A 25854-nucleotide genomic window follows, 5' to 3' on the forward strand; every position below is an offset into this window, starting at 1 on the left:
GCTGGCTTTTTTTTTTTTTTTGCGGTACAGGGGCCTCTCACTACTGTGGCCTCTCCCGTTGTGGAGCACAGGCTCCAGATGTGCAGGCCCAGCGGCCACGGCCCACAAGCCCAGCTGCTCCACGGCATGTGGGATCCTCCCGGACCGGGGTACGAACCCGCGTCCCCCGCATCGGCGGGCGGACTCTCAACTGCTGCGCCACCAGGGAAGACCTATCTGGAGAGCTTTAATGTGTAGCCTGGGTTGAGAAACCAGTTACAGAAGTAATAAATACCATAAGAAAAGCACAGATGAAGCATTTTGTGAGCTTAGGAAAAGAAAAGGTTCCTTCTACCTGGAAGAGATCTGGACAGAATGCTTGAAAGGTGTAGCATTTGACTGAATCTTGAACGAACTGGGTAAATTTGGATGAGCTGAGGTGGGCGAAAGGAAGGATGCTGCAGGTAATAATGGTGTGAGGGAAAGGCACTGAGGCTTGCTCATGGGGCATGACAGAAACATGGAGTAACTCAGTTTTACCTCTGCAGACCTGATGATCTGTCCAAGGATTGTAAATGCTGGATTCTTGGATATTAGGTATATTATTTTGAACAGAAAAATCACAGGAGTATGTTTGGTATCTTCCCTTCTGCATTCCCTGAATCTTAGTATAGTCACTCCTTTTTCACACTTGATCTTAGCCAAAAGGTTGAGAAGCGATCATCACTCCTTTTTTATTGTTTGTTTTGGTTTGGTTTTTGCTACTACATTTTTCTAGTTCCTCTGGCTTCCCTTTTTGACCAGAAGCAAAAACATTAGGGACAGGAGACTAGATTTGAGCCCCTATTTGCTACTATTCCTGATACAGTAACTCTGCTGATTTCATAAATAATTTTGAACCTTTAGCAGGTTCCTTGGGTTTTCTCTTCTATTTCATGCTGCTGCTCACGAAGATAAAATTTTAGTGTTGCAAAATGCTAATTAAATGGTATTTAAGGTTTGAAAAGACTTGATGCCTTATTTATACATAAATCTTTGTTATTGTAAGTATTAATTAATCTTAGATTAGGGACTTCCCTGGTGGTGCAGTGGTTAAGACTCCAAGCTCCCAATGCAGGGGGCCTGGGTTCGATCCCTGGTCAGGGAACTAGATCCCACATGCATGCCACAACGAAGAGTTCGCATGCCACAACTAAAGAGCCTGCCTGCTGCAACTAAGACCCGGAGCAACCAAATAAATAAATTTTAAAAAAAGATAGTGAAAGTCACAAAACAGACACTCTGGAGTGTTTTAAAAATAGAGTAGGAATGGAAGGCTATGAATGATACCATTTTGTTTTACCAAACATTTAAAAATCAATATTCAGTCTCAATCATGTCTTCAAACCTAATCCAAACAAGAAGAGATTTCTTGAACAATCAAATGATAAATAATGATATTTTGAGTTGAGTTTAGCTTAATACTCTTACATACTCAGCAAAGCAGGAAATTATTCAGGGCTCCTGATAGCACTTATATCACTTGTATAAAAATTAGGAAATGGTATCCATTCTCTTACACAGATAGATTCCATGCCAAGTGCACATGACCTGTAGACTGGAGCATGGATTAGATTTCAGCCCCCATTCACTCACCTGGCTAGCACCATGTGCAAGGCACAGCTGTTCAACAAAGCCCTGGCCTTGTATGCTGACTCTTAACATCTGTACCTCACTTTTTACATAACTGCAGAATGGGCCCATTCGTGTTGGAGGCTGGTGGCACACAGGAATGGCAGGGGGAATGGAGGAGGCAGCTCATCTTTACCTACTTTTCGCCACCTCTGCCTCAACCACATTCTAGTTGAAGCCTCAACTGTCTTTCCCTTGCTTCCACTCTTCCTTACGCAGTCCCTTCCTCATAGAGATCAGCTAGTAATCCTTTTAAAATCAAAGAGGTATGACTCTCCTACTCAGACCCTTCTGATGGCTTCTCGGTACACTTTGAATAAAACCCAGAGTTCTTTTCTTGACCTACAAGATCACACATCCGCTGGCCCTGACTGCCTCCCCAGTCTTGTATCCTACTGCTCTCCCCTCACTTTGCTCTAGCCTTCTGGCCTCTTTGCTGTTCTTCTGCCTAGAGTGCTCTTTCCCCCCAGATATCTGCATGGATGGCTTCCTTCCTTCAGCAGTCTGCTCCAGCGTCATCTCTCTTTAGAGACCCTGCCCCACCCCCAAACCCCCTATCCTAAATAGGACATATACATATATGCACATATATGTACATAAACACATCAACACATATCAGTTAATGAGCTTTTCTCACATATAAAGCACTACATGTCCCTGATGGAAAGAATCTTTTTGTTTTATATTATTTACAGGATTTTTCAAATTTTTCAAATTTACAGGATTTTTTATTCAGATGAGAAAAATATCATAGGTTGTAGCAGAGCAATTTATTCCCTTTTCCTTGTGGCAAATTGCTGGGTGCATCAGGCATGATTCTGGTTGGTTGATGGTTGATAGCAGCCAACCCACTGGTATGGAAATCGCCTATAGTCAGCAGAAGAGATCACACCCTGATATTTGGCAGCAACAGGATTTCGGAGAGGCAGGTGCCAGAATCCATCCTATGAAACGAGGTTATCAGTAAGCAGGTGGAAAGGAGTCTAGGGGCCAGGGGTACTTTGCTTCTTTAGCATAGGGGGAAAGAGTACACTGGAGCACAAATGGAGTGACCCAGAAAGAAGCAGTCTTCTTATTCTTACTAGGCCCCTAGTAGGATTCACTAATATGAATTATGAGTAAGACCTTGAGGTGTTTTAAATCCACCTCCAAAGGTAGTAAGTTCCTATTTGAGAAAATAAATGAAGGTGCTTTCCCTTTTAAAGCTAAGAACATACAAAGCATGCGTTTTGATATTTGCTTCTATGTATCTATATCTCAAAACAGGACAAAAAGGTTGACACTAATTTTTCATATGTGTGGAAACCTGACCTATGTCAGATTTAGTACAATTATTCCTTGGTATAATTTCCGGATTACATTCTGTTGCTTCACACCTCCACTTACATCTACCTTTGAAAATGTTTTAGCAATTTAATATTATAGTCTCTCACATGAAGAGATTTTTAGTGATTAATATTGTCATAAGGAAAAAATTTTTAATTAATTAGGTGTCTTATTAGGCTTTTCAAAGGACCAGTTGGTATTTTTGCTTGTCCTGTTTTCTGTTTTGTTTTACACTATGAGTCCTATGGATTTCCTCCTAATTTTTAAGATTATTTCAGAAATTTTATTGTGGTTGGGTACCTTTTATTTTAATTATTTTAGTTTTCAATTTTTTATAAGAAAATGTAGTGGGCATGAAAGGTCTGTTCTGGGGCTTCCCTGGTGGCGCAGTGGTTGAGAGTCCGCCTCCCGATTCAGGGGACACGGGTTCGTGCCCCGGTCCAGGAAGATCCCACATGCCGCGGAGCGGCTGGGCCCGTGAGCCATGGCCGCTGAGCCTGCGCGTCCGGAGGCTGTGCTCCGCAATGGGAGAGACCACAACAGTGAGAGGCCCGCGTACCGCAAAAAAAAAAAAAAAAAAAGTCTGTTCTTTTTTCTACACTCTTAGTACCCACAAAATTTTTTAGAAAGACCCCTGTATACTTATAAAGAAATGCTCACTGTTTTCTCTACAGTGTTATCCTCATGTATCTGTTAGTTCTGTCCCATGCAAATCTTCAGATTCTTTTTTTTTTTTTTTTTTTTTTTGCGGTACGCGTGGGACTCTCACTGTTGTGGCCTCTCCCGTTGCGGAGCAACAGGCTCCGGACGCGCAGGCTCAGCGGCCATGGCTCACGGGCCCAGCCGCTCCGCGGCACGTGGGATCTTCCCGGACCGGGGCACGGACCCGTGCCCCTTGCATCGGCAGGCGGACTCTCAACCACTGCGCCACCAGGGAAGCCCCCCAGATTCTTTTAATTTTTCTATTTTTAATAAATTATACAAAGACATCATAAATTCATTCTCTCTTTAAAGAAACAAAATATGTGCAATGAAGTTGTCCTCCCTGTGCACCTCTCCCCTCATCCTGATGCTTCTTCCCAGCAGGAATCACTGCTGGTGGTATGAAGAGCCCTCTCAGTCCTCCTGGTATCTGTGTTTCCTTCTGTATATATCCAGGGCAATGGTTATTATTTTCTGTTCTGATTTTTGCTCTAGTCTCTGTTTTTCCTTTTATGCATGTTTTTATTTAAAACATAGTAAGTACAAATTCAGAAGCATTCTGTTTTCATTTTCAGACTTCTGACTCCTCTGAAGATACCATGATAGAAACCCTGCCTTGTTTTATTTTTAGTTAGCATGATAAGCTTTACAGAAACACTTTAGCTTTTACCTGTTGCTTTTTGGTTTGATTCATTGACTTTTTTGTAAGGGTATTTAGCTTAAAGTTGTTAGAATGACTACTTGATGTCTGTCTGTAGGATGCTGAGGAAGACCATGAAAGAACATATCAAATGGTTTTACTGAGAAAGCTTTGTCTGCCAATGTTGTGTTTTCTGCTTCACACCATATTGCATAGTACCGGTCAGTATCAGGAATGCCTGCAGTTAGCGGATATGGTATCCTCTGAGCGCCACAAGCTGTATCTGGTAAGTTCTAGAGCATTTGCACTTTTAAATTTTAGTGATTTGATAACCTCTGTAATAATATTTAGGTTTGTGAGATGTGTTTATATTCTTTAGATGTTCTTAGACTTTCTTAAAGTAGGGATCCAGTTTTAATGTTTGTGCTTTTTTATCCAAAATATGTATACATTTCTAACAGTTGGAAGTATATAGACTGGTCCAGAGAAGTAGCTTTGAAGTCCTGGGCTATCCTAATATACTGGCCTCTGGCTACATAAACCTTAAAGAGGAATTTCTTCTTGCATTAAGCTAATCAGGTTGATTAGGTGACTGTAAATTCACACTCTTTTTTGTTCTCATTCTTAACATTTTTCTCTTTTTTAAAAATCAGGTGTTTTCTAAGGAAGAACTAAGGAAATTGCTACAGAAGTTAAGAGAATCCTCTCTAATGCTCCTAGACCAGGGACTTGATCCATTAGGATATGAAATTCAGTCATAATTCGTCTGCTGTTTGTAATCTCAATAATTTCCATGATAAATGGAAGTTTTTCTGTAAAATATATATATTTGTAATTACTGGGTTTTTTCTTTTGCCTTATGGGGAAAATGTTTATGAAATTTAGGCATTTAATTTTGTACTTTTAAGAATATTATGGTGACACTTTGAAAATTTAAGGTATTATATAATTCCCTGTGTTTATTAATAAAACTATATAAAAACTAAAATTTTCTGTTCATATGAATTCCAGGAATGTGCCTCTATTATGTAATAAGAAATTAAATTTCCTGTTATCCCTTTTCCCTGTGATCATAAGTACTCTGAAATCTTAAAGAGGATGGAAAGTAGATACATGTTTAAGCCAGGTATATAAGTCCTCATCATAAAATTTGGTGTTTTTAAAATATTACAGTTAATTAGATGAACATAGCAAGAATGTTTTCTAAAATAATATTATGCTATTTTCTTTATTTTGATGACGTTTTTAGTTTATTAACTCTCATTCAGCAAACCTCTAAAATAAGTTGGAGCATGTACAGACTTAGAATAGTATCTGGCACACAGCAAGCAGTGAATAAATTGGGGAATACACAGTAAGATCTCATCTAGCCCTTCCAGTAGGGGAAATACAATAAATATATTTTTAAATGCCATTTTAAAATACAAGTAATCCAAGCAGGGAGAAACTATTTCCAGCTAAGAGGTTTCTGAGGAAGTAGCATTTGAGCTGGGGTCTGGGTAATGCTCTGAATTTGCAAAGACAGAGATACAAGCACAAGAAGGGTGGGGCACTACAGATTAGGAAATCAGTATAAGCAAGGCCTACAAATGGTAAATGCATGTTTATGAATCAGCATTTATGTTGAATTGACTAGAGTGTAGGACTTATAAATGAGAGATGACCAAAAGAGAGAATGTGACTCTAAGAGAAAACATAATGTAAATGGATTATAAACCTGAATATAAACGCTGAAACCATAAAACCTCTAAGAAAAATAGAGAATATCTTTGGGACCCAAGGGTAGGTAAAGATTTCCTATACAAGAGACAGAAAGCAATTACCATAAAGGAAAAAATTGATTACTTAGACCATCAAAATATAAAACTCTGCTCTTCAAAGACATTAAGAAAATAAGTAAGCCACAGACTGGGAGAAAATATTTGCAGAAGGATAACTGACTAAAAAAACTCGTGTCCAGCATATATAAAGAACTCTTACGCTTTTTTCCTTGAGCTTGCAGTCTTAGCTGCGATGCGTTTCTTGGGCGCCGCGTTCCTGTTCCTGGCACTCAGCACCTCTGCCCTGGCCGAGCCGGTGCATTTCAAGGACTGCAGTTCTGGGGTCGGAGTTATAAAGGAAGTGAATGTGAATCCATACTCCACCCAACCCTGCCAACTGCACAAAGGACAGTCTTACGGTGTCAATGTCACGTTCACCAGTAGCACTCAGTCTCAAAGTAGCAAAGCCGTGGTGCATGGCATTGTGATGGGTTTCGCCATTCCCTTTCCTATTCCTGAGCCTGACGGTTGTAAGAGTGGAATCAGCTGCCCCATTGAAAAAGACAAGACCTATAGCTACTTGAATAAACTACCCGTGAAGAGTGAATACCCCTCTATAAAACTGGTGGTGGAGTGGGAACTTACGGATGACAACGACCAACGTCTCTTCTGCTGGCAAATCCCAGTACAGATTGAAAGCTAGAGCTATTTGATGCCAATATGTCCGTCTGGGGGTGAGAGAGCACGGGTGGAGGGAGAGGAGGAGAGATCAAGTCTAAACTGAATCAGTGCCATAAGATGAAAAGAATTTCTAGACTGCCGTTCTAGCCGCTCAACCTCCAAAAGCATCTAAGACCCTATTTCCTGAGAGCTCAGAACTGTCGCCCCTGTATTATCCTTTGTAAAAGGGTTGAAGGAAGGAAGAGAAAGTGAGACTGTAGGGATTGATTTGTCTTCAGGGGGAGTTGTTTGTTTTGGTTTGGTTTTTGCTTTTGGAATAAGGAGGGTCTAATCAGACATGATCCAAATGAGGCTGCTTGGGGGATATTGAATAACTTGCCCTAGGGTTACTAGCCCTTGCAGCAAAGCGCGGGTTCCAAACCACATCCATCTAGCTGGGATATTACATCTGCAAGTTCCTCATCTCCACGTGCCTCGTTGAGTTCAGTGCAGCTGGCCAATGAGCTTCCTCACATCCAGCTCCGCTGCTTCACTGGCCATGACTCGCTCTGCAGTGGTGTCCAGCGTGGTAGTGGAGGGGAAGTATTCTACAACAAATTCTCTGCAGTTAGCTCATGTCTCCTTTACTATCTTAGGTGGTTTTCATTAAATGCATCACTTGATTAGCAAAAAAAAAAAAAAAATAATAAAAAGGCCAAAAAAAATTTAAAGAGCGGACAAAATAGTACAACAGATGATTCTTGAAGACATACCTAACCATGTGCCTGTGAAAAGTGCTCAAGTCAATGGTGAATGCAAATTAAAACCATGAGATACCACTATACATCCATCAGAATGGCTAAAATCAAAGACTAACAACCAAATGTTTGGGAGGATGTGGAGCAACTGTGACTGGGACATATTGCTGGGGAATGTAAAATGGTACAGTCTTTGGGGAAAGTTTTGACTATTTCTATTCTTGTGGATAACTGTCTATTTTATTGACCTTTTCAAATATTATAAACAACAATCTACCCTTTAACCCAGGAATTTCACTCAAATGCATAATGTTTAGAATAAGTAAAGTGATGTGACAACAGATGAAATAAATTGAAAATATGGTAGAATACCATATACAACTCTGACCAAGTGTATTAGAACATCTAAGTAAAATGGACACTTCTAGGACGATGAAAAACCAAACATTGATTGAAAAAAAAAAATCTGAATAGTTTACTAACCATGATGAGTATATGAGGGTTCATCATACTGTCTACTCTTCTCTATGTTTGGATTTTTAAAATAAAATGTCTAAAAATATGGTTTCAAGAAGTAATGCTTTCCCCTGTTTGGCGAGGGCTAAATTTGCTCAGCACCAAGAATACCTAGCAAGTCTACTCAACCGACACAGAAAATACCAAACAAGAAAAGGGTCCCAGATTGGCGCAGCCAGGTTTAGGTAACCCGGGAGGTAGTGGACCAAGGACGCAGCTCTCCGCACCCAGAGCTCAACGCGCCTGCGCAGGTAGAGGCCGCTTCCTGAACTGTTCAAGGGCGGAAGCGCGGGCTCCCCGAGTCACGTGGCCGAGGGCGGAAGGGGGCGGAGCGCGCGGGACGTGCTGCCGCGTAGTCGCCGGCTGAATGGGCGGTGGCAGAGCATGTGTGATCCGCTGAGGCTGCAGCTTACCAGGGACCCAGAGGTTGCATGTCTCTCCCCGGCCGGACCGTAAAGCCGGGGGCTGCGGGGACGCGGCGGCGGAGGAGGAGGCAAACGGCAGCTGGAGGTAGGCCGGGCGCCCCTTTCCGAGGGTGAAGGGCCCCGGCTCCGCGGGGGTCATGGCAGCGCTGGCTGATAGAGTACGAGGCAGAGGGCGCATCGCCGCCGGGCTCCTGCTCAACCTACTGGTGTCCATCTGCATCGTGTTCCTCAACAAATGGATCTATGTCCACTACGGCTTCCCCAACATGAGCCTGACCCTGGTGCACTTCGTGGTAACTTGGCTGGGCTTGTACATCTGCCAGAAACTGGACATGTTTGCCCCCAAAAGTCTGCCGCCTTCCAGGCTTCTCCTCCTGGCCCTCAGCTTCTGTGGCTTCGTGGTCTTCACCAACTTATCTCTGCAGAACAACACCATAGGCACCTATCAGCTGGCCAAGGCCATGACCACGCCGGTGATCATAGTCATCCAGACCTTCTGCTATAAGAAAACCTTCTCCACCAAAATACAGCTCACGCTGGTGAGTAGCTTCAGCTGGGCGAGGCGCAACCTCTTAACAACCCACCTCCTGGACAGTCTTTCTCCCTGGGAAATGTGAATGGTTAACCTTGCACCACGCTCTTTCCCGTGATCTGGAAATCCACTCGAGTCCTTTGTGAGCAAGTGAACTTCAGGCTTATTTGGGGAAGGTGAAAAAAGCCATCTTGGCGCTCTGTTGGGCTTTTAGCCCAGTAGAGTGTGCTTGTGTGAGTTTTAATAACTACTGTTTGATGGAAATCCTTAAATGCTATGATCGATAAGAAAAGAAAGCTGTGTTGGGTGATGCAAATCTGTATGGGATTAAATGCAAAAGCTCAAACTGAAAAACGTTTATGATAAACGTAAAATGTTAAGTCTCAGGATATGTTTGCGGCGACATACTGCAGAGGCTTCAGCGTCTTTAAATAAGACTAAAATAATTTTAGCACTTCATAACTTACAGCATTTAAAATCTTAATGCTTTTGTTATATGTTTATATATTGTTTAGACACTGGTTTTGGGGTCCATTTACTACTATGTGCATGCATGTGGTATTTTCTTGCAAAGTGCAATGCATCGACTCATTTTACCCAGAATTTTACTTTAAATAGAATTAAATGTGAGCGTAAATATAGACTTATCATATTTCATTTTGAAGAAATAGGATTACCAGTCCGTTTTTTTTCAAATGGAAAAAATATTTATAGAGGTTCATTGTTTCCTAATGATGTTTTTATGATTAACCTTTCAAGACACTGTGAAAGGAATACTAATTTTATGTCTCATAAATTTAATCTGAACAACGTTTACCTCTTTTTCTTTACAGATTCCTATAACTGTAGGTGTAATCCTAAATTCTTATTACGATGTGAAGTTTAATTTCCTTGGAACGGTGTTTGCTGCTCTTGGTGTTTTAGTTACATCCCTTTATCAAGTGGTTGGTAATTTTTTTTTTCTTTATGTGCCCTTTTTAGCAGATTTCATAAATTTTGAAGCTGTGCCCCAAGGTTTAGACAATACAGTATAGAGACAATAGACTGTTGGGAAGAAAGCATAATTGCATAAATTGTCTGACTCAAGGTGAAGAGAAGAAAGGAGACAGAGAAACTTGGGTGTATGATGCTCACCAAGTACCTCCCTACCTGTTTGTAAGTGTATATTACCCACGCTTAACAGTCTGAGTTTGGGGTGATGGTATATTATTTTCTGGGAAATCTTTACAAAATGAATAGTAAGACTTTTTACTTGAGGATTGAGTCCATTGGTTGTATTTACCATTTACTCTTTAATTATGACATTACTGTGAAGGAGTGAGTACAGGTGCAAAAATTTGAACAGGAAAGGAAAATTTGAGATTTATAAATCTTTGCCTCAGAAGATATGCTGCTGTTACAGCTCGTATATTCTAATCATTTTTCTCCATCAATATTTTATAGCAATTGGTATTTCACTTCTTGCACTAGCGCGGTGACTTGCCTGTAACAGCCATTTATTTGACATTTGTTCATGGATTCACTTACTTCATTACCATAAAATCTCAACAAGTATCTTTGTTTGTTTCTTATATATTGGAGGAAAGAATAGTGAATGGCGAAGGGTACAGTGAAACAGTGTTTTCTCTGTACTGAAAACCTTGGACTGGAAATTGTGGTTTCCACTGCCTGCGTATGGGGAATCAGAGCCAAAATGTGTGACCAGTTTTACTTTTTTCACAAACGTCCACTGGTTATAAACTAAGGCATTCTTGTTATGAATGTTAGGAGTTTAATAATACAGCTTTAGCATCTTAAATTTTCTAGTACTGGTCATTTCAGAAACATTGTTATGTGAAAATTCTGGGGTTGAAAACATTTCTTAGTGGCAGAGAAGCAGTTTAAATGAAAGAGAGCAGTGACATGAGAGGGTGGGGCACCCGCTCAATCTTGTCACTTGGCCTCAAGATATTCTGTCTTTTACTGCAGAGAGAAATCAGAGGAAGCTCAGGTTTGTGCTTTAAGAAAATTGCATTTGGGCATACTTCAGTGAGTTTAAAGTTAAATTTTTTAATTAGATACAGTCAGTGAACATTCCTATTTCTCTTTTTTGTTAAATGGACTTTATTTTTGACCGAGTATGGATTATTTATTAGATATAGCAAGAAATTTCATTTGTTGAATGTTAGAATTTCTTGTATTCCTTACACATCACTTCAATTCAGAGTACTCACTGCCCATGCTAATATGACCGTTTTTGTTCACACAAGTTTCAAAATTGCTATAGGGTGGAATCAGAGGATTCTGTATCTCTCAGGTAGATATCTGAAATGAGATTGACCAAGGAATGATTATAGACTAAGTCATGGGCAGAGTTTTTGATTATCAGTAAATGGTAAAAGTACTGGTACAGAATAGGTGTATTCCCTCCCAAAATTCATTTTAAGGAAAGTTGTATTTTCCCATTGTAACCTGGTATAATTTCTAAGTTATTTCTTCTTATACTGCTAGGGCATTAAAAGGAATTAAGAGATGAGTGACCAACTATTAGTTTTAGTGGTAAAAAGATGGTTGACTCCTTCATTCATTCAAAAGACATTTCTTCTGCTTTATGCTCAACCTTGATACAAAGATAAAGGGCAGCTATAATCCAGCATTGCAGAAACACATGGAGACAGCTGATAACAAGTAGTATAGCTCAGAGTATGAGGAAAGTTCTGAGGAGCACCAGGGAAGAAGGGGTAGTTCTGCACGAGGGCGGTAGTGAGGTAAGATTTTATGGGAAGTTTAACAATTTAAATTGAAGAATGCACAGGAATTCGCTTAGCAAAGAAATAGAGCAGAGGTCTTTCTTTGCAGTGATGTGTGAAAGTACAGAGCATTTTTGGAGAACTTGATTTGTTTGGTGGGACTGGACTGTAGTTGCGTGGTGGAAAGACAAGGCTGAGGGGTGGGTGAGACCAGATGGCAGAGTTTTGAGTGTTATGCTGAGGAAGTGTGCCCTTTATCCTGCAGGTACCAGGAGAGGAGTTCAGATGGGCAGTGACTTGATCACTCCCTGTGTTTTAGAAACTTCACTCTGGTGGCAGTGAAGGATGAATAAGAGGGATGATAGGGTGATAGGCAGAGCAGTCAGGAAGTGCTCCATGGTTTAAGGGGAAGACAGGAAGGGCCTGAACAAGGACAGTGGTACTGGACGTGGAAAGGAAAGAACAGACTTCAGAGACCTTTTGGAGAAAGAATTAGTAGGACCTGACTGAATGTGAGAATGAGGAAAATAAGGAGTCTGATCCTTGGAGGAGATTATATCATTAATTATCGGACCAACACAGGAGGAGCTAATTTGGAGAAGGAATTAATCCACTTAATCTTAAACAAGCTCCTTCAGGTGATATAACTGAAGATGGCCAGTAAGCTGTTTGTTGAAGGTGGGACTTAAAGGATGCTCAAGGAAGGAGGTCAGAGCTGTAGATGTCAGCGGATAGTAAAAGATCAGTGAGGGAGATAAAAGAGGAAAGCCAGACATCTCCCTTACAGGTAGTAAGTGAAGGAACAGGTGAGCGAGGAAGCAGCGCGAACCAGCAGTCAAGTTCTTCCAAGAGAAATCTGCAGGTTCTGCAGAGGGCTGCGGCCGGAAGGGGACCGAGGGCAGTCCTTCGATGTGGCCACTGGAGGTGAAGGTGCCCTTTTGGGGAGCAGTTTCATGAGAGGGTTGGTGGGCAGAAGCCAGGCTGCACGGCAGGGAGGGCAGGTGGTGGCCTGAGAGTCACCACCATTCCAGGCTGTCTGTCCTGTGTCAGAGACACACAGCTGCCCAGAGAGGCTGCTGGGCAACACAGGGCTGTGCACATACCCTCTGCATTCATTTTTGCTTGCTGCGGTGTCCCAAGCAAAAGAATCAATTCTCTGTCCTTCATGTTCACAGCAGACTCTCATTAAGGCTGACAGGAGTATGCTTCAGATTTCTCGCTCTTCTATTTTTGTCTTGGTGAATTTCTATAGACTTAGAGTTTATGTAACAGGATACCTGGACCTACAGGAAAGAGGATTATGTAGGAGCAGTTATTCAAAAGCCTGGCTGTTCCTGCCAGATCTTATTCAGACAGTCCTATCAAGCTTTCTTTAAAGCCTCCTGTTCAGTTATATTTGTGAAGCATTTTGAGAACTGATGGGATTTGAGGCTTTGGGGTGATGGTTCTACCGAGGGATAGTCTTTTAAAGTTTGTGATTATCTAGTTTATTGAGGAGTATTGGTGTGGGATTACCCACCGAAACGTCAGCCATAATGAGGAAAGTTCCTTCTACCATCGATTGGGTTTTCTGAAGTGAATGAAAAGACCTCACATACCTTTTTAGCCACACATATTGGCAGCCACCTGGGATAACTGAGGTTTCTGTCAATCTGTAATTAGAGTCCGCCCTGCCCCCCAGTCTTCATTTTGGGGGCCATTTTTAGAAAGAAATGAAGTCTGACACTGCATCTGTATTCCTGCTTATCCTGCTTATAAATATTATCCTGCTTAGAAATTTCCATTCCTGCCTAATTTTCCCAAGATTGTTGATGCCTGTGGGCCCCGGTATGCATTGACTTTCCCCATCTACTCGGATCAGGAGGGAAGAGAGGATTTTTTTTCTCCTTTATAATTGAGAAGAAAATAGATTATCAGACATTGAATTTATAAAGCTCCTTTCATCCAGGGAGCTTAATATAATATACATATATATTATTGATCTTTGAAATCTTATAGACTCATTAGGCGTTTCCTCTCCCCCCGGCCCTGCCTCACATTCCCACATTTGTGGCTAGAGTTGCATCTTTTGTTTGTTGAGTGATGCTGTTTTTTTTCTGCCTAACTCGTTCTCTCTCCTAATTTTCAGTGGGTAGGAGCCAAACAGCATGAATTGCAAGTAAACTCGATGCAGCTGCTGTACTACCAGGCCCCGATGTCATCTGCCATGTTGCTGGTAGCCGTGCCCTTCTTTGAGCCGGTGTTCGCAGAAGGAGGAATATTTGGTCCCTGGTCAGTCTCTGCTTTGGTAAGTTATAATTGTTTTGGTGTCTAAGAAACAAGATAATAATAATTTCTCCATTATTAATGCAATTTTTAGTTTTCAGAGCACTAGCTCAGATCCGTTCTCACATTAAGTCTTTATAATCACCCTTTAAGGGAGGCAAGGTAAGGATTATTCATTAGATGAAGAAACTGAGGCACAGAAAGATTGAGGGACTTGCCAGTCAGTGGCCAAACCAGGACTAGAATTCAGGTCTTCTGATGTCTGGTTACTGTGCTGAGCCCGCCAGGCTATTGCCCACCAATACTTTGGGCATTTTTTTTGTTTCTTAAATAATGAAAATATAACTTTGTTGATTTTCTTGTAATAGTATAAGTAGTACATGCTCATTGTATGCATTTTTGAACATACATAAAATTATAAAGTGAAGGTCTCCCCAAATCCTGCCACACTAAGATAAACACCTTTACCGTTTTGGTGATGATCATTTCATGGATCTCTTTCATATACACAGACACACGCATGTGTGTGTATGTTTAATTTCATATGTATGTAACCGTATTATATATGCTGGGTTTTGGGGAGGTTTTTTGGTTTTTTTTTTTTGCGGTACGCGGGCCTCTCACTGTTGTGGCCTCTCCCGTTGCGGAGCACAGGCTCCGGACGCGCAGGCTCAGTGGCCATGGCTCACGGACCTAGCCACTCCGCGGCATGTGGGATCTTCCCGGACCGGGGCATGAACCCGTGTCCCCTGCATCGGCAGGCGAACTCTCAACCACTGCGCCACCAGGGAAGCCCTTTGGGAGGTTTTTTTGTGGCTGCGCCACATGGCATGTGGGATGCTAGTTCCCCTACCAGGTATCGAACCCATGCCCCTTGCAGTGGAAGCGTGGAGTCCTAACCACTGGACTGCCAGGGAATTCCCTATATATGCAGCTTTTATCATGGATTCCTTTTCCTCAGCCCTCCTACCCATACACACATCAACATCCCATTACCTCACCCCTGTCCCTTGAAATAAGTCATGTTAACATTCTAGTGTTTGTTCTTCCATGCTTTTCTCCGTGCTGTGCATACCCACATGTAAACACATACAACATACATAGGCACATATGCACGTATGTACACATAAATTGCACATTGGTTTTTTTACAGAAGTGAGATCATATTACACATGATTTTCTGTATCTTGCTTTTCTCACTTAACAATGTCCCATGAAAATCCCTTCAAATCATTCTTTAAGTACTTGTATAATAGTTCCAGTTCTTAACCACTATGAACAGTATTACAGTAAACATCCTTGTACATGTGTCCTCATGAACTGGTACTTTTTATTCTATGGGATAGAGTCCTAGAGTGGAATTGCCAGATCAAAGGGACCTGTACTTTGGGGACATTTTTTTAATAAAGTTAGAAAGTATAATCCCCCTATTTAGGAAAGGAACTCCTGCTTCCCATACTTTTAACACAGTCAGTGGGAACATCTTTTTTGCTGGTGGTGTTGATTTATCAAACTTGCATAGCCCTTACTCTGCTCCAGGCACTATTCTAAGCTCTTTGCAAATATTAACTTATTTGATCCTCGTAACAACTTTATTAGGTGTTTACTGATGAGGGAACAGAGAGACAAAGCGTTAAGTAACTGACTCAAGGTCCACAGCAGAGCCAGACTTTGAATCCATGCATTCCAGATCCAAAGTCCACATTCTTAACCACCCTGCGAGGCTGCCTGTGAGCAGATTGATAGTTGTTTCGAATTCATATACTTTAGCATTTGCGCTTTTTTCCCAAGGTAGAAATCAGTGGACCATCTCTCAGGTAATATCTCCTCTTACTTTTACAAAAGTTACCCATCTTGGTCATCTTGCCTATCAACCACTGCAGCTTGAGCACCTTAGACTAGGAGGGGAGAGGCTTTATGTGACTGGCCCTCTGACAGATTTGAAAATGAGGACCTCAGCAGAAAGGCCATAAAAAAGGTCAAAGAAACAAGAGCATAGCCAGTCTGAGGCCATTGAATAAGGGAAAGTCACCTGCATTCCTTCTTGTCCCTAGAGGGCATCATTGCCTCAAAGTAGAGCATGTAATTGTGTTTTTAATGATGTGCCAGGTCATCAAGAAATAGGCATGTGACATTCTGTGAATTCAATAAAATTAGCAAGGACACATTTCTAGAAACAGTTTTTAAAATCTTTAAGGAGCAAGTTTCTCTTAGTTGAAAATTTAATGGAACTCACTGTTGTAAAACAAGTAAGGTGTTACTATTTCTACCTAAATAGGCTGCAAATCCAATTGGCCTGGGCTTCTTCTGACTGCACTGGTTTAAAAACAGAAAACCCACATGGGACAGAAAGAATCTTCAAATATGACATTTTCTTTGGAATTTAAACTTCTTACTAATTCAAATTGTAACTAACATTTTCTCTAGATTCTCTTATTTCAGAAATAGAAAATGTTTTTATAACTTTTACAATGAAATTGTGGGATACATGTGGACAGAATGTTGTGTGTGTCTACAGTGGTACAGCTGCTTTGGTCCCCCGCCTCAGCCAAGTCGGTTAACTCGCCATCCCATGCACACACCTGGGCTTTCACGCCTCCGTGCTTTGACCCATACTGTTTCCTGCCCCGTTATTTCTTTCTCTAATCAAAACATGCATTTGAAATCCAAAGACTGTTCTTGCTATCGCAGCCCAGAAGGACATCTGTCTAGAGTCCTACAGAACCTATCGTCTGTTTGCCTATTAACGAGGTAGAGCTCAGGACTCATTTTCTTTTCTTGCCTGAGCTGTTCATCTTGTATTGCACTCTCTCTTTCATGTGGTTAAGAGGTAGCATGGCAGAGCAGGTTAGGAGCAGGGACTCCAGTACCTTGGCCCTTCTTACTGGCTGTGTGTCTTAGGCAAGTTGCTTTACCTCTCTGTGCTCTGTTTTCTTGTCTGTAAAAAGGGAAGATATTTTACTCCCTCATGGCTGTTTGCAATGATTAAATGAGTTAATATATGTAAAATATTTAGAACAATTCTTGGTGCATAATAAGTACTATATAAGTATAAGCTATGATTATCAAGATTTTTATCATGTGCTCAAGCAGTTTCTAAGATCTTTGAGGGCAGGAACCCACTGTGTTCCTTACAAGGCCTGGCCTAGTTTTATAGATACCTGATGAATGCCTACTGATTGAATTTAAATAAGAATAAATATAAACAATTCAATGGAAAAAAGATCTGGAAGGATATATACCAACGTATTAATAGTGGTGAGTGGTTGAGATTTAAAGAATTCCTTATGAGTTCTCTTCACAAGGAAAAAAACTTTTTTTCTATTTATTTTTCTATTATTTAATTTTGGATTCACATGAGATGATGGATGTTCTCTAAACTTGCTGTGGTAATCATTTCATAATGTGTGTAAATTAAATCATGATGCTGTACACCTTAAACTTACGCAGTGCGGTATGTCAATTATATCTCAATAAAACTAGAAGGAAAAAAGAATTCTTTATATTCTTGCTCATCTTTATTGTCTGGTTTTTCTGTAATGAATAAATATTACTTTTATAATAAGAAACTATTACAAAATAATTTTTCTTTGGATAGATAAGAAAAATGAATCTGGAGATTTACATTCAGAGGCAGGATATTGTTGGAGAATTTTCCATTGCATTTTGTAGACAAAATTACATTTGTGAATACTACTCATTCTGCTCTTTAACCCTCAGTTCTTGCTATCTCCCAACTTGATTCTCTCTTTTTAAAAATCTTGTTTTTAATGGTTGATAGAAGTGCCTGATGAAGTGTATTTTCACTTGATGATCACAATGATTGCAGCTGCTTTGCATTAATGATTCTTCTGGTTTATTTGTAGCTGATGGTCCTGCTCTCTGGAGTAATAGCTTTCATGGTGAACTTATCGATTTATTGGATCATTGGGAACACTTCACCAGTCACGTATCCTTTTCCTAACAACTTACAAATGTGTAGTCTTTTATATTCTCCAAAACTCTGTCACATTGATTTCCTTATTTGAGTCTCACACTTTCTATTGCATGGCCTAAATTGAGTAGAATGAGTTATTTTTAGTCTCTTACTAGAGTCTGTGGGAATTTAAAGAACTGTGAACTGGGGAAATGGGTTAGCTTTCTGTATGATAAATGCTTTTGAATTTTCTTTAAGGAATAGGTGACCTTTTCCCTTATCAGAATTAACATAGAGCACCATTCCTTGTGCATACTGGGGTTAAATAAATATTTGTTGACTGATAATGGGGTGGATACTTATGTTTTCCATCCCTTTTCAGTTCTCGATAGTTCGATAATAATAAGGTAAAGGTGTGGTTAATCCAAATAACAGAAAATAATTTCAGACCAGTTGCTCTGACTTTTGAGCTTGTTTTTGTACTTGTCTGGCTACGGGTGTGCCTGCTTTTCTCAATATTACTTCAAATCAAGAAGTGGAGTCATGACTTGAATGTCTGAATCAAACTCAACTGCCCATTTTTAACATTTTGCTTTTAATGAGTGAACACCGAGATGTCAACAAAGTAAAAAAGCAGTATATTTGCCCACTATCAGTAAATAACAGTGATAATAATGATAATTTTTTTTAAAAAACAATACCTGGGGACTCCCCTGGTGGCGCATTGGTTATGACTCTGTGCTCCCGATGCAGGGGGCCCGGGTTCGATCCTTGGTCCAGGAACTAGGTCCCACATGCCACAACTAAGAGTTTGCATGCCACAACTAAGGAGCCCACATGCCGCAACTAAGGAGCCGGCGCAACCAAATAAATAAATAATTTTAAAAAAATTTTATTTATTTAGGACTTCCCTGGTGGCGCAGTGGCTGAGAGTCCGCCTGCCGATGCAGGGGACACGGGTTTGTGCCCCTGTCTGGGAAGATCCCACATGCCGCAGAGCGGCTGGGCCCATGAGCCATGGCCGCTGAGCCTGTGTGTCCGGAGCCTGTGCAAAAAAAAAAAAAAAAAAAAATTTATTTAGTTAGTTAGTTATTTTTGGCTGCGTTGGGTCTTTGTTGCTGTACACGGGCTTTCTTTTTTCCAGTTGCAGCGAGCGGGACTCCTCTTCCTTGCAGTGCGCAGGCCTCTCATTGCGATGGCTTCTCTTGTTGCGGAGCACGGGCTCTAGGTGTGCAGGCTTCATTAGTTGTGGCACGTGGGCTCAGTAGTTGTGGCTCACGGACTCTAGAGCGCAGGCTCAGTAGTTGTGGCGCATGGGCTTAGTTGCTCTGCGGCATGTGGGATATTCCCGGACCAGGGCTCGAACCCATGTCCCCTGCATTGGCAGGTGGATTCTTAACCACTGCACCACCAGGGAAGCCCAATAAATATTTTTTAAAAATTAAAAAATAAACAACACTTAATAAATGTTTATTTTGTGTCAGGCACTGTACCAAACATCTTGTGTGTATTAAGCATTTAGTTTTTACAGCAGCTCGAAGAGAGAAATTCTATCATTTTATTCTACAGAAGAGGAAATAGAGGCACAGAGAGGTTGAATAACTCACTTGGAGTTACCCAGCTGAGAAGTGTGGTGTCCAGATTTGAGCCCAGGTAGTCTAGCTCCAGGATTTATGCACCATGCTGCTAGATCAAGGCATCCAAGTATGCGCCCTGATTAAGAGCATTCATTCATTCAGTCAACAAATACTTATTGAATGCCCCCTATAAACTGTTCTTTGACTTAATAAATATTCACATACTGAATATCTACTGTCTGTCAGGCACTGGAGATATAGTAGTGAACCGAAGAGACAAAAATCTTTGCTCTCACAGGCTTAAATTCTGGGGAGGAAGACAGGCTATAAACAAGAAAAATAAGAAATGGGCATATACAGGGCTAGATTGTGTTAAGTGATAAGGAGAAAAAGGTTAAGCAGGAAAGAGGATGTGAAATGTTGGGGACAGGGTTGCAGTTTTACGGAGGGTAGTTGGGAAAGCCTCAGCAAGACGGGTACTTTTGAGGAAAGACCTGAAGGAAGTGAGGTTGCTCTGTGCAGAGCAGGGTGGGTAGTGTTCCAGGCAGAGGGGACAGCAGGTGAGAGGCTGGAAGGAACAAGAAGCCTGTGTGGCTGGAGCGGGAAGAACAAAGGGTGGGTTCTTTGTCCCTGAAGAGTAACAGGGGGCCTGACTGAGGAGAACTTTCACACGAGGACTCCTACACCAAGTGAGAGGGGATGGCGTTGGAGTTTTGAGCAGAGAAATGCCATGATTTTCTGTCTGTTCTAATAGGATCCTTCTGGGCTACTGTGTTGAGAACAGACCGGGGAGGGGGGGACTTTTCAACTTCAGTGCTATTGGCCTTTTTGGTCCAGTGGATAGGCCTGTCCTGTCCATTGGAGCACGTTTAGCAGCATCTCTGGCCTCCACCCACTAGACGCCAGTAGCATCCCTTTCCCCAATTATGAAAACCAAAACTGTGTCCAGACCTTGCCCAGGTGACAAAATCACCCCTGGCTGGGAAAACCACTGTACTGAAAGTGGCAAGAGAAGAAGAGAAACCATCAGGAAGCCATGGTGGTTTGGTACCAGGACAGTCGCAGTGGATATAGTGAGAAGTGATTGGGTTCTGGATATATGTTCAAGTAGAGCCAACAGGTTTTATTGGCAGACTGGATGTGGAGAATGAGAGAGGAAAGATGGTTGCCACCCAGTTTGGGCCTGAGCACCTGGCAGGGTGGAGTTGCCATGGACTGAAATAGGACAGCCCCCAGGAGGCTTGGGGGTGGGGAGGAAGACCAAGTGCTCAGTTTTGGGTAAAAAGAATCTGAGTTCAAGGTCGAGGTCTCTGTTGGAGGTATTCCGGAGAGAGTCAGTAGTGTGTAGTTGTGGTTTGAAGCAGTGAGCCTGGCTGAGATTACCAAGCAAACAAGTGGAAGAAAAAGAGGTGCCCAAAGACCGAGTCCTGGGTCACCTCGGTGTTTAGAGTTTGGAGAGATGACAGGAGCCAGGCAGAAGGGGCAGAGAAGGAGTGATCAAGGTGGAAGGAAGGAGGACAGGGTGTAGAAGCCAAGTGAGGAGGAAGAGGAGTCAGCTGTGTCCAAGGCCGCTGACAGGTCAAGCTTGAGGAAGGCTGGAAAGGGATGGAGGAAGGGGTGTGGTGAGGTGGAGGTTTTGACGAGAACTTCAGCGTGTCCAGGTGGAAGCTGACCGGAGCAGAGTGGAGAATTAGAGAGAGGAATTGGAGATGTCGGGTATAGATTGCACCTGTTTTGTTCTGTGTTATTTTTCTAATTTACAAAAGGATTCACTGAAGCATTTCTTTAAATTTGCCTTTCCTCTCATGTAAATATTGTTAACAGATCATGAGCACTTCAAAGCGAGGCTGAGGAGTAAGGAAATGCTGAAGTGCGGGAGCCGGTTCACTTGAAGATAGCTCATAATTGAAAATGAAGCCTGCTTTATTATGGTTATAATTAACGTCCTCGGGAAGGTCCTCCATCCCGCAGGAAAATTACCCTTCTTGGGTCGGGCCAGCACAGGTACCCTGGTGACTCAGCCCGTGCTCTCCTGCTCGGAAGCAACTTCCAAGCTGCTTAGTTGGGCTCAGAACAGAGGAGGGAGCCTGGGCTTTGAGGTCGGACAGGTCCAGGTGTTCCAGCCCGGCCCCGCTGCTGCCTGTGGGCCTGCGTGACTTGTAGATCTCGGGTCTCACTCATATCACTTATGAAGCGGGGGTTGTGGTACCTACAGAGTTGGGTGAGTGCTTGAGAGAATGTGTCCAGCACCTGGCAGGTGTTTATTATGCGTAAGTGCTGCTGTTGATAGCTGACCCATAGGGTGCTTCCTGGGTGCTCGAAGCCTCGCGTATATTAGCTTAGTTAATCCTCACAGTGATGCGGAGGCACAGAGTGGTAGCTCTTTCTAGTACTGTGTTTGGGAAGAGTAGATGGGTGCATATCAGACATCTGAAAAATAATAAAGTACTAATCCATATATAAAAAACTATTTAAAATACAGGAAGAGAATAATTTATAAAAGAACCATTTGTGTGTCTTTAGTTTGTCTTTTAAATGAACAGTGATTTGGAAACACCCTAATCCAGCAGCAAGTTACTGGCAGTCTGCTCATCTCAAACATGGACTTTGGGGTTAAATAGACCCATCTATGTTTGGCCTCTGGCTCTGCTGCTTACTAACTCTGTGATCTAAGTTACTTAAAATCCTCAAGCCTCTACAGTTGTCGATGGGAGGAGTGATACCACAGTGAAGGGAAATGTGATGCTTAAATAAAATGGTGTTATATATGCACCTGGCGTAGTGCCTGGCATGTATTGGTGCTCAGTGGTGTTCCATCCCCTGTCCCCGATTCCCTCTTAAACTTAAGCGCACTGGCTGTGTTGACCTTGTGTCAGCCATCTGGCACCTTTCACATCTCACCTTATTTGCCAAGGGAAGTTTAGAAATGGTGCCATGAAACAGCATCACAAATTGCTCTACAAAAGACCTTCTCTGTACCTTGTTCTGAATCCCTTCCCCACCCTTGTACTGCAGCCCCTTTTCTCTTCTTTGCAGAGGTCAACAAGGAGAGTTGAGGCAGTCTCCTGTCACTGATTACTTGCTAAAACCTACCTGAAGAAGCTAGGATCAAGCCAGCACTTCACTGAAGTTCCTGTTCTTTAGATGGGGTGGGAGGCGGGGCGATGGGGGCAGGGGTGGGGCCGCTGTTTAGTCTCCGTTTCGTGCACTTCTCTCCAGGCACAGGAAGCTTTTGCTTCGTGGGGTGTGTGTGTGTGTGTGTGTGTGTGTTTGTGTGAATATAACATCTGGCTTGTTCTTTTTTATCCTTATCCAAAAACCTCAGCTATAACATGTTTGGACACTTCAAGTTCTGCATTACTTTATTTGGGGGATATGTTTTATTTAAGGATCCATTGTCCATTAATCAGGGTCTTGGCATGTTATGTACACTATTTGGCATTCTTGCCTATACCCATATTAAACTCAGTGAACAGGAAGGAAGTAAGAGTAAATTGATGCAACGTCCTTAATTAGGTTTTCATAGAGAAAAGAAAGTCGCCTGAAGATAAAAAAAAAGTATTAAGTGTGCAAGTTACTTTCAAAGATGAAACAAAAATTATATTGCAAAATACATTAAATGATGGTTTGAAAGAAGTTAAGCAAAGGAAATTTTATTCATAAATATGACTTTCTTGGGACTTACCGGGTGGTCCAGTGGTTGGGACTCCATGCTTCCACTGCCAAGGGTGCAGGTTTGATCCCTGGTCAGGGAACTAAGATCACACAAGCCGTGTGGCACAGCCAAAAATTTTAAAAAATTTTAAGTAAAAATAAAATAAATATGACTTTCTCTTTTACAGTACCTTTTTTAAAAAACGTAATTCTCTAAAACATGGCTCATGCTTCCTTTCAAAGATGATTCTATGAAGTACACAGAATGTTTGGCTATATCAAATGAAGTACATGAAATTAAAGTTCTGTAATGGTGACAAAGGAATTCAGATCACTGTACTACAAACGTGTAGTGGTTTTTAAGGAAGGGCACGTAGGACTCCCCTACTTGCTCTTAGGTGGTCCCCAATGTGAGCCCAGTTATAATTTAGGCCAAAGTATTCAAGTCAGAATTTAAAGCTAGCATTTCTATTGATATTTTCGTTGTTTTAGTATAACTTCCTGCTTTTTTCATTTATAGATATGAAATAACATTTCTAGAAAGCAAAGTGTAGTAAAGGGGACCATAAGCCAAAATCCGGTTCTAAAAGTACCATTTCTCTAGTAGAAAATTGATGTAAGAACTTAGATGTTATCAAAAAAACTACAGTTTCTGTAGGTATTTTCTTGTTTTGAGCTCTCGGTGGACTCTAGAAACTGTACATGAATTTAAAATCAAAATAGCTCCATGTTTAAATGGCTCAAAGAAAGGACTACGGGAGGAATTGAGCAGGTTTCTTCTTATCCTGGTGACTGTTCTTCTGGCCTCTGAGCATTTCGTGTTGGTAATTTCTTAAGACTACCTTCCTGTTGTCATTCCCTACCCGCCACGTGTGAGGCATCCGCGGAGCTTTCTTTGGCACTGAAGGATTTGGAGTGAACTATGTCAGCCTTTCTGAGGGGGCTGAGGAAGATCCTTGAGCAGCAAGGCAAGGCAAGGCAAATGTACTCAAAGACTAACAGAAGCTTGATGAAGACACGAGGAAAGATTTGAGAGAGAAGTAGAGAAACAGTCAATATTTAACGAGTTCCATGAGTTTTTTAAAGGGATAATTTAAAAAAATGTCATGGGGGAAATACATGATACCTAAGGAAATAATTGTGCCACCTATTTAATTGCAAAATCTACTTCTGCCTTCCAACTTTTGACATTTGAGAATTCAAAGCAGTTGTTGATAACCTCTCACCATAAATTGACTGAAACAGGTAATCCCTCTTGTAATAAATAATTCTTTTTCTAAACATTGTTTAGAAACTTCAGGTGAGCACACGACACTTAGGAGGACAAAGAGCCACGTGTATAAAATATGCCGTTTAGGATTATTTTTTTCCTGGCCTGTTTGAAGTGAAAAGCCTCACTGAAAATCTTATTTTGACAGAATTTCAATGTATCAGTCAATCTGTTGTGTGATTTTTATGTGTGGTTTTCTGTTTTTGTTTTAAATACTTTTGGTTCTTCTCTGTTTCCAAAGATACATTTTATTGTGCTAAGAAATACAAAGCAGATTGTCTTGCCAGATGGACCTCAGGAGTTATGTTTGTCTAAGCAGTGTTCTCTGTGTATGTTTAAATTAACATATAATTATTTCCCCAAAGCTGGAGAAAAGTATTTCAGAGGATTATGCGACTTCTGTGCACTAACAGCTGAGTTGATTTGTGCCATGTACAAATTCTTCTTAACTGTAAATACAACTTGGGGAGGGGATTTATAATAAATGTTGGGGGAGAGTTATAATAAATGACTGATGTCAATGGGAATGCAAGGAAGGTTGGAACAAGACAGCATGGGAGGGTACGTATTTATAAGTGAATAAAATATGTACTCCTGGAACTAGAGTCTGATAAACAGTTTTTGCCCTGAAGACCATCTTCCCATTGAAAAGGAAATTCCTGGGGGAAAAATGTACCAGACCATAAGGACCAACCATAGAGACAAACCAGAAATGCAGTGCTATGGAAGAAAGCATGCTGGCTGTCCTTTTGTTACGGATGTAACTGCATTTGTTTTTTATTGTATGTGCGATGACTGGACTTCAGCTGTTACCTGTTATAAATAAAGAGAACCTGATGTTTTTACTTTCAAGTCGCATGTTAGGACCGGCAGAAGAAGGATGGCATTTGTGTATATGCAGGGGTAACAGTGGCCTGTCCAGCCCCCAAATATGCAGCATCTAATGAAACAAAATCCTCATCTCCCTTTTAAAATAACATAAAGGAGAAATCTTTTTCTATGAAATGAAGCAAGCTTTTTCCTGTTGCATTTTTAAAAATACTTTTTAAATCTTGCTAGTTTCAAATCAGTGGTCATCTTTTCTAAAAAAATCTACTTAAAAGCGACACTCCACATTGACCCCATCAGTGAGTAGTTGTTGGGTGAATGAATATGCAGAATGGCCAAAGGAGAAAGTCTGATTAAACGAATGAAGACCAGATTTATTAGATAGATTCTGTTTTGCATTTCTGTTTCCAAACTTGAACTGGATTATACTTGCTAACATCAGGAATACAATGATCATTTCATTCATTCAACAAGTTTTATTGAACATATATTTTGTGCCAAATACTGTGCTAGACACTGTGCAAAGACACTCCTGTGTTCCCTGTGATCTTAAGAAACATTGGTCTAGCAGAAAAGATAGACATTAATTAAATTAAAATGTAAGTTTATTAGTACAAAGTCAAATAGTAAAAGGAACGTGGTTCTC

The 25854-nt window shown here is 41.3% G+C and overlaps 3 protein-coding genes across 4 annotated transcripts in view; all 3 read left to right on the plus strand.

The window, feature by feature from the left end:
• Positions 1–5268, plus strand: part of NUP107 (nucleoporin 107) — a 44699-nt gene extending 39431 nt beyond the window's left edge. For both annotated transcript variants that reach the window (XM_082849399.1, XM_082849400.1), the window contains exons 27-28: positions 4437–4604; positions 4972–5268. In XM_082849399.1, the coding sequence (XP_082705525.1) occupies positions 4437–4604; positions 4972–5079 (276 nt within the window). In that variant the 3' untranslated portion in view covers positions 5080–5268. The remainder of the gene's footprint in view (positions 1–4436; positions 4605–4971) is intronic.
• Positions 5269–6330: 1062 nt separating this feature from the next.
• LOC309969276 (NPC intracellular cholesterol transporter 2-like) lies at positions 6331–7023 on the plus strand. Its single transcript, XM_082850975.1, has one exon. It carries the CDS (start codon positions 6332–6334, stop codon positions 6779–6781), a length of 450 nt encoding a protein of 149 aa, XP_082707101.1. The 5' UTR covers position 6331; the 3' UTR covers positions 6782–7023.
• Positions 7024–8387: 1364 nt separating this feature from the next.
• On the plus strand, positions 8388–25165 carry SLC35E3 (solute carrier family 35 member E3). The gene is made up of 5 exons (XM_082850691.1): positions 8388–8976; positions 9803–9913; positions 13827–13985; positions 17830–17912; positions 22782–25165. Exons 1-5 carry the CDS (start codon positions 8575–8577, stop codon positions 22966–22968), a joined length of 942 nt encoding a protein of 313 aa, XP_082706817.1. The 5' UTR covers positions 8388–8574; the 3' UTR covers positions 22969–25165.
• The last annotated feature ends 689 nt before the right edge of the window (positions 25166–25854 follow it).

The sequence above is a fragment of the Leucopleurus acutus genome, assembly GCF_964270905.1.
Source record: "Leucopleurus acutus genome assembly, chromosome: 11".
NCBI lineage: Eukaryota > Metazoa > Chordata > Mammalia > Artiodactyla > Delphinidae > Leucopleurus > Leucopleurus acutus.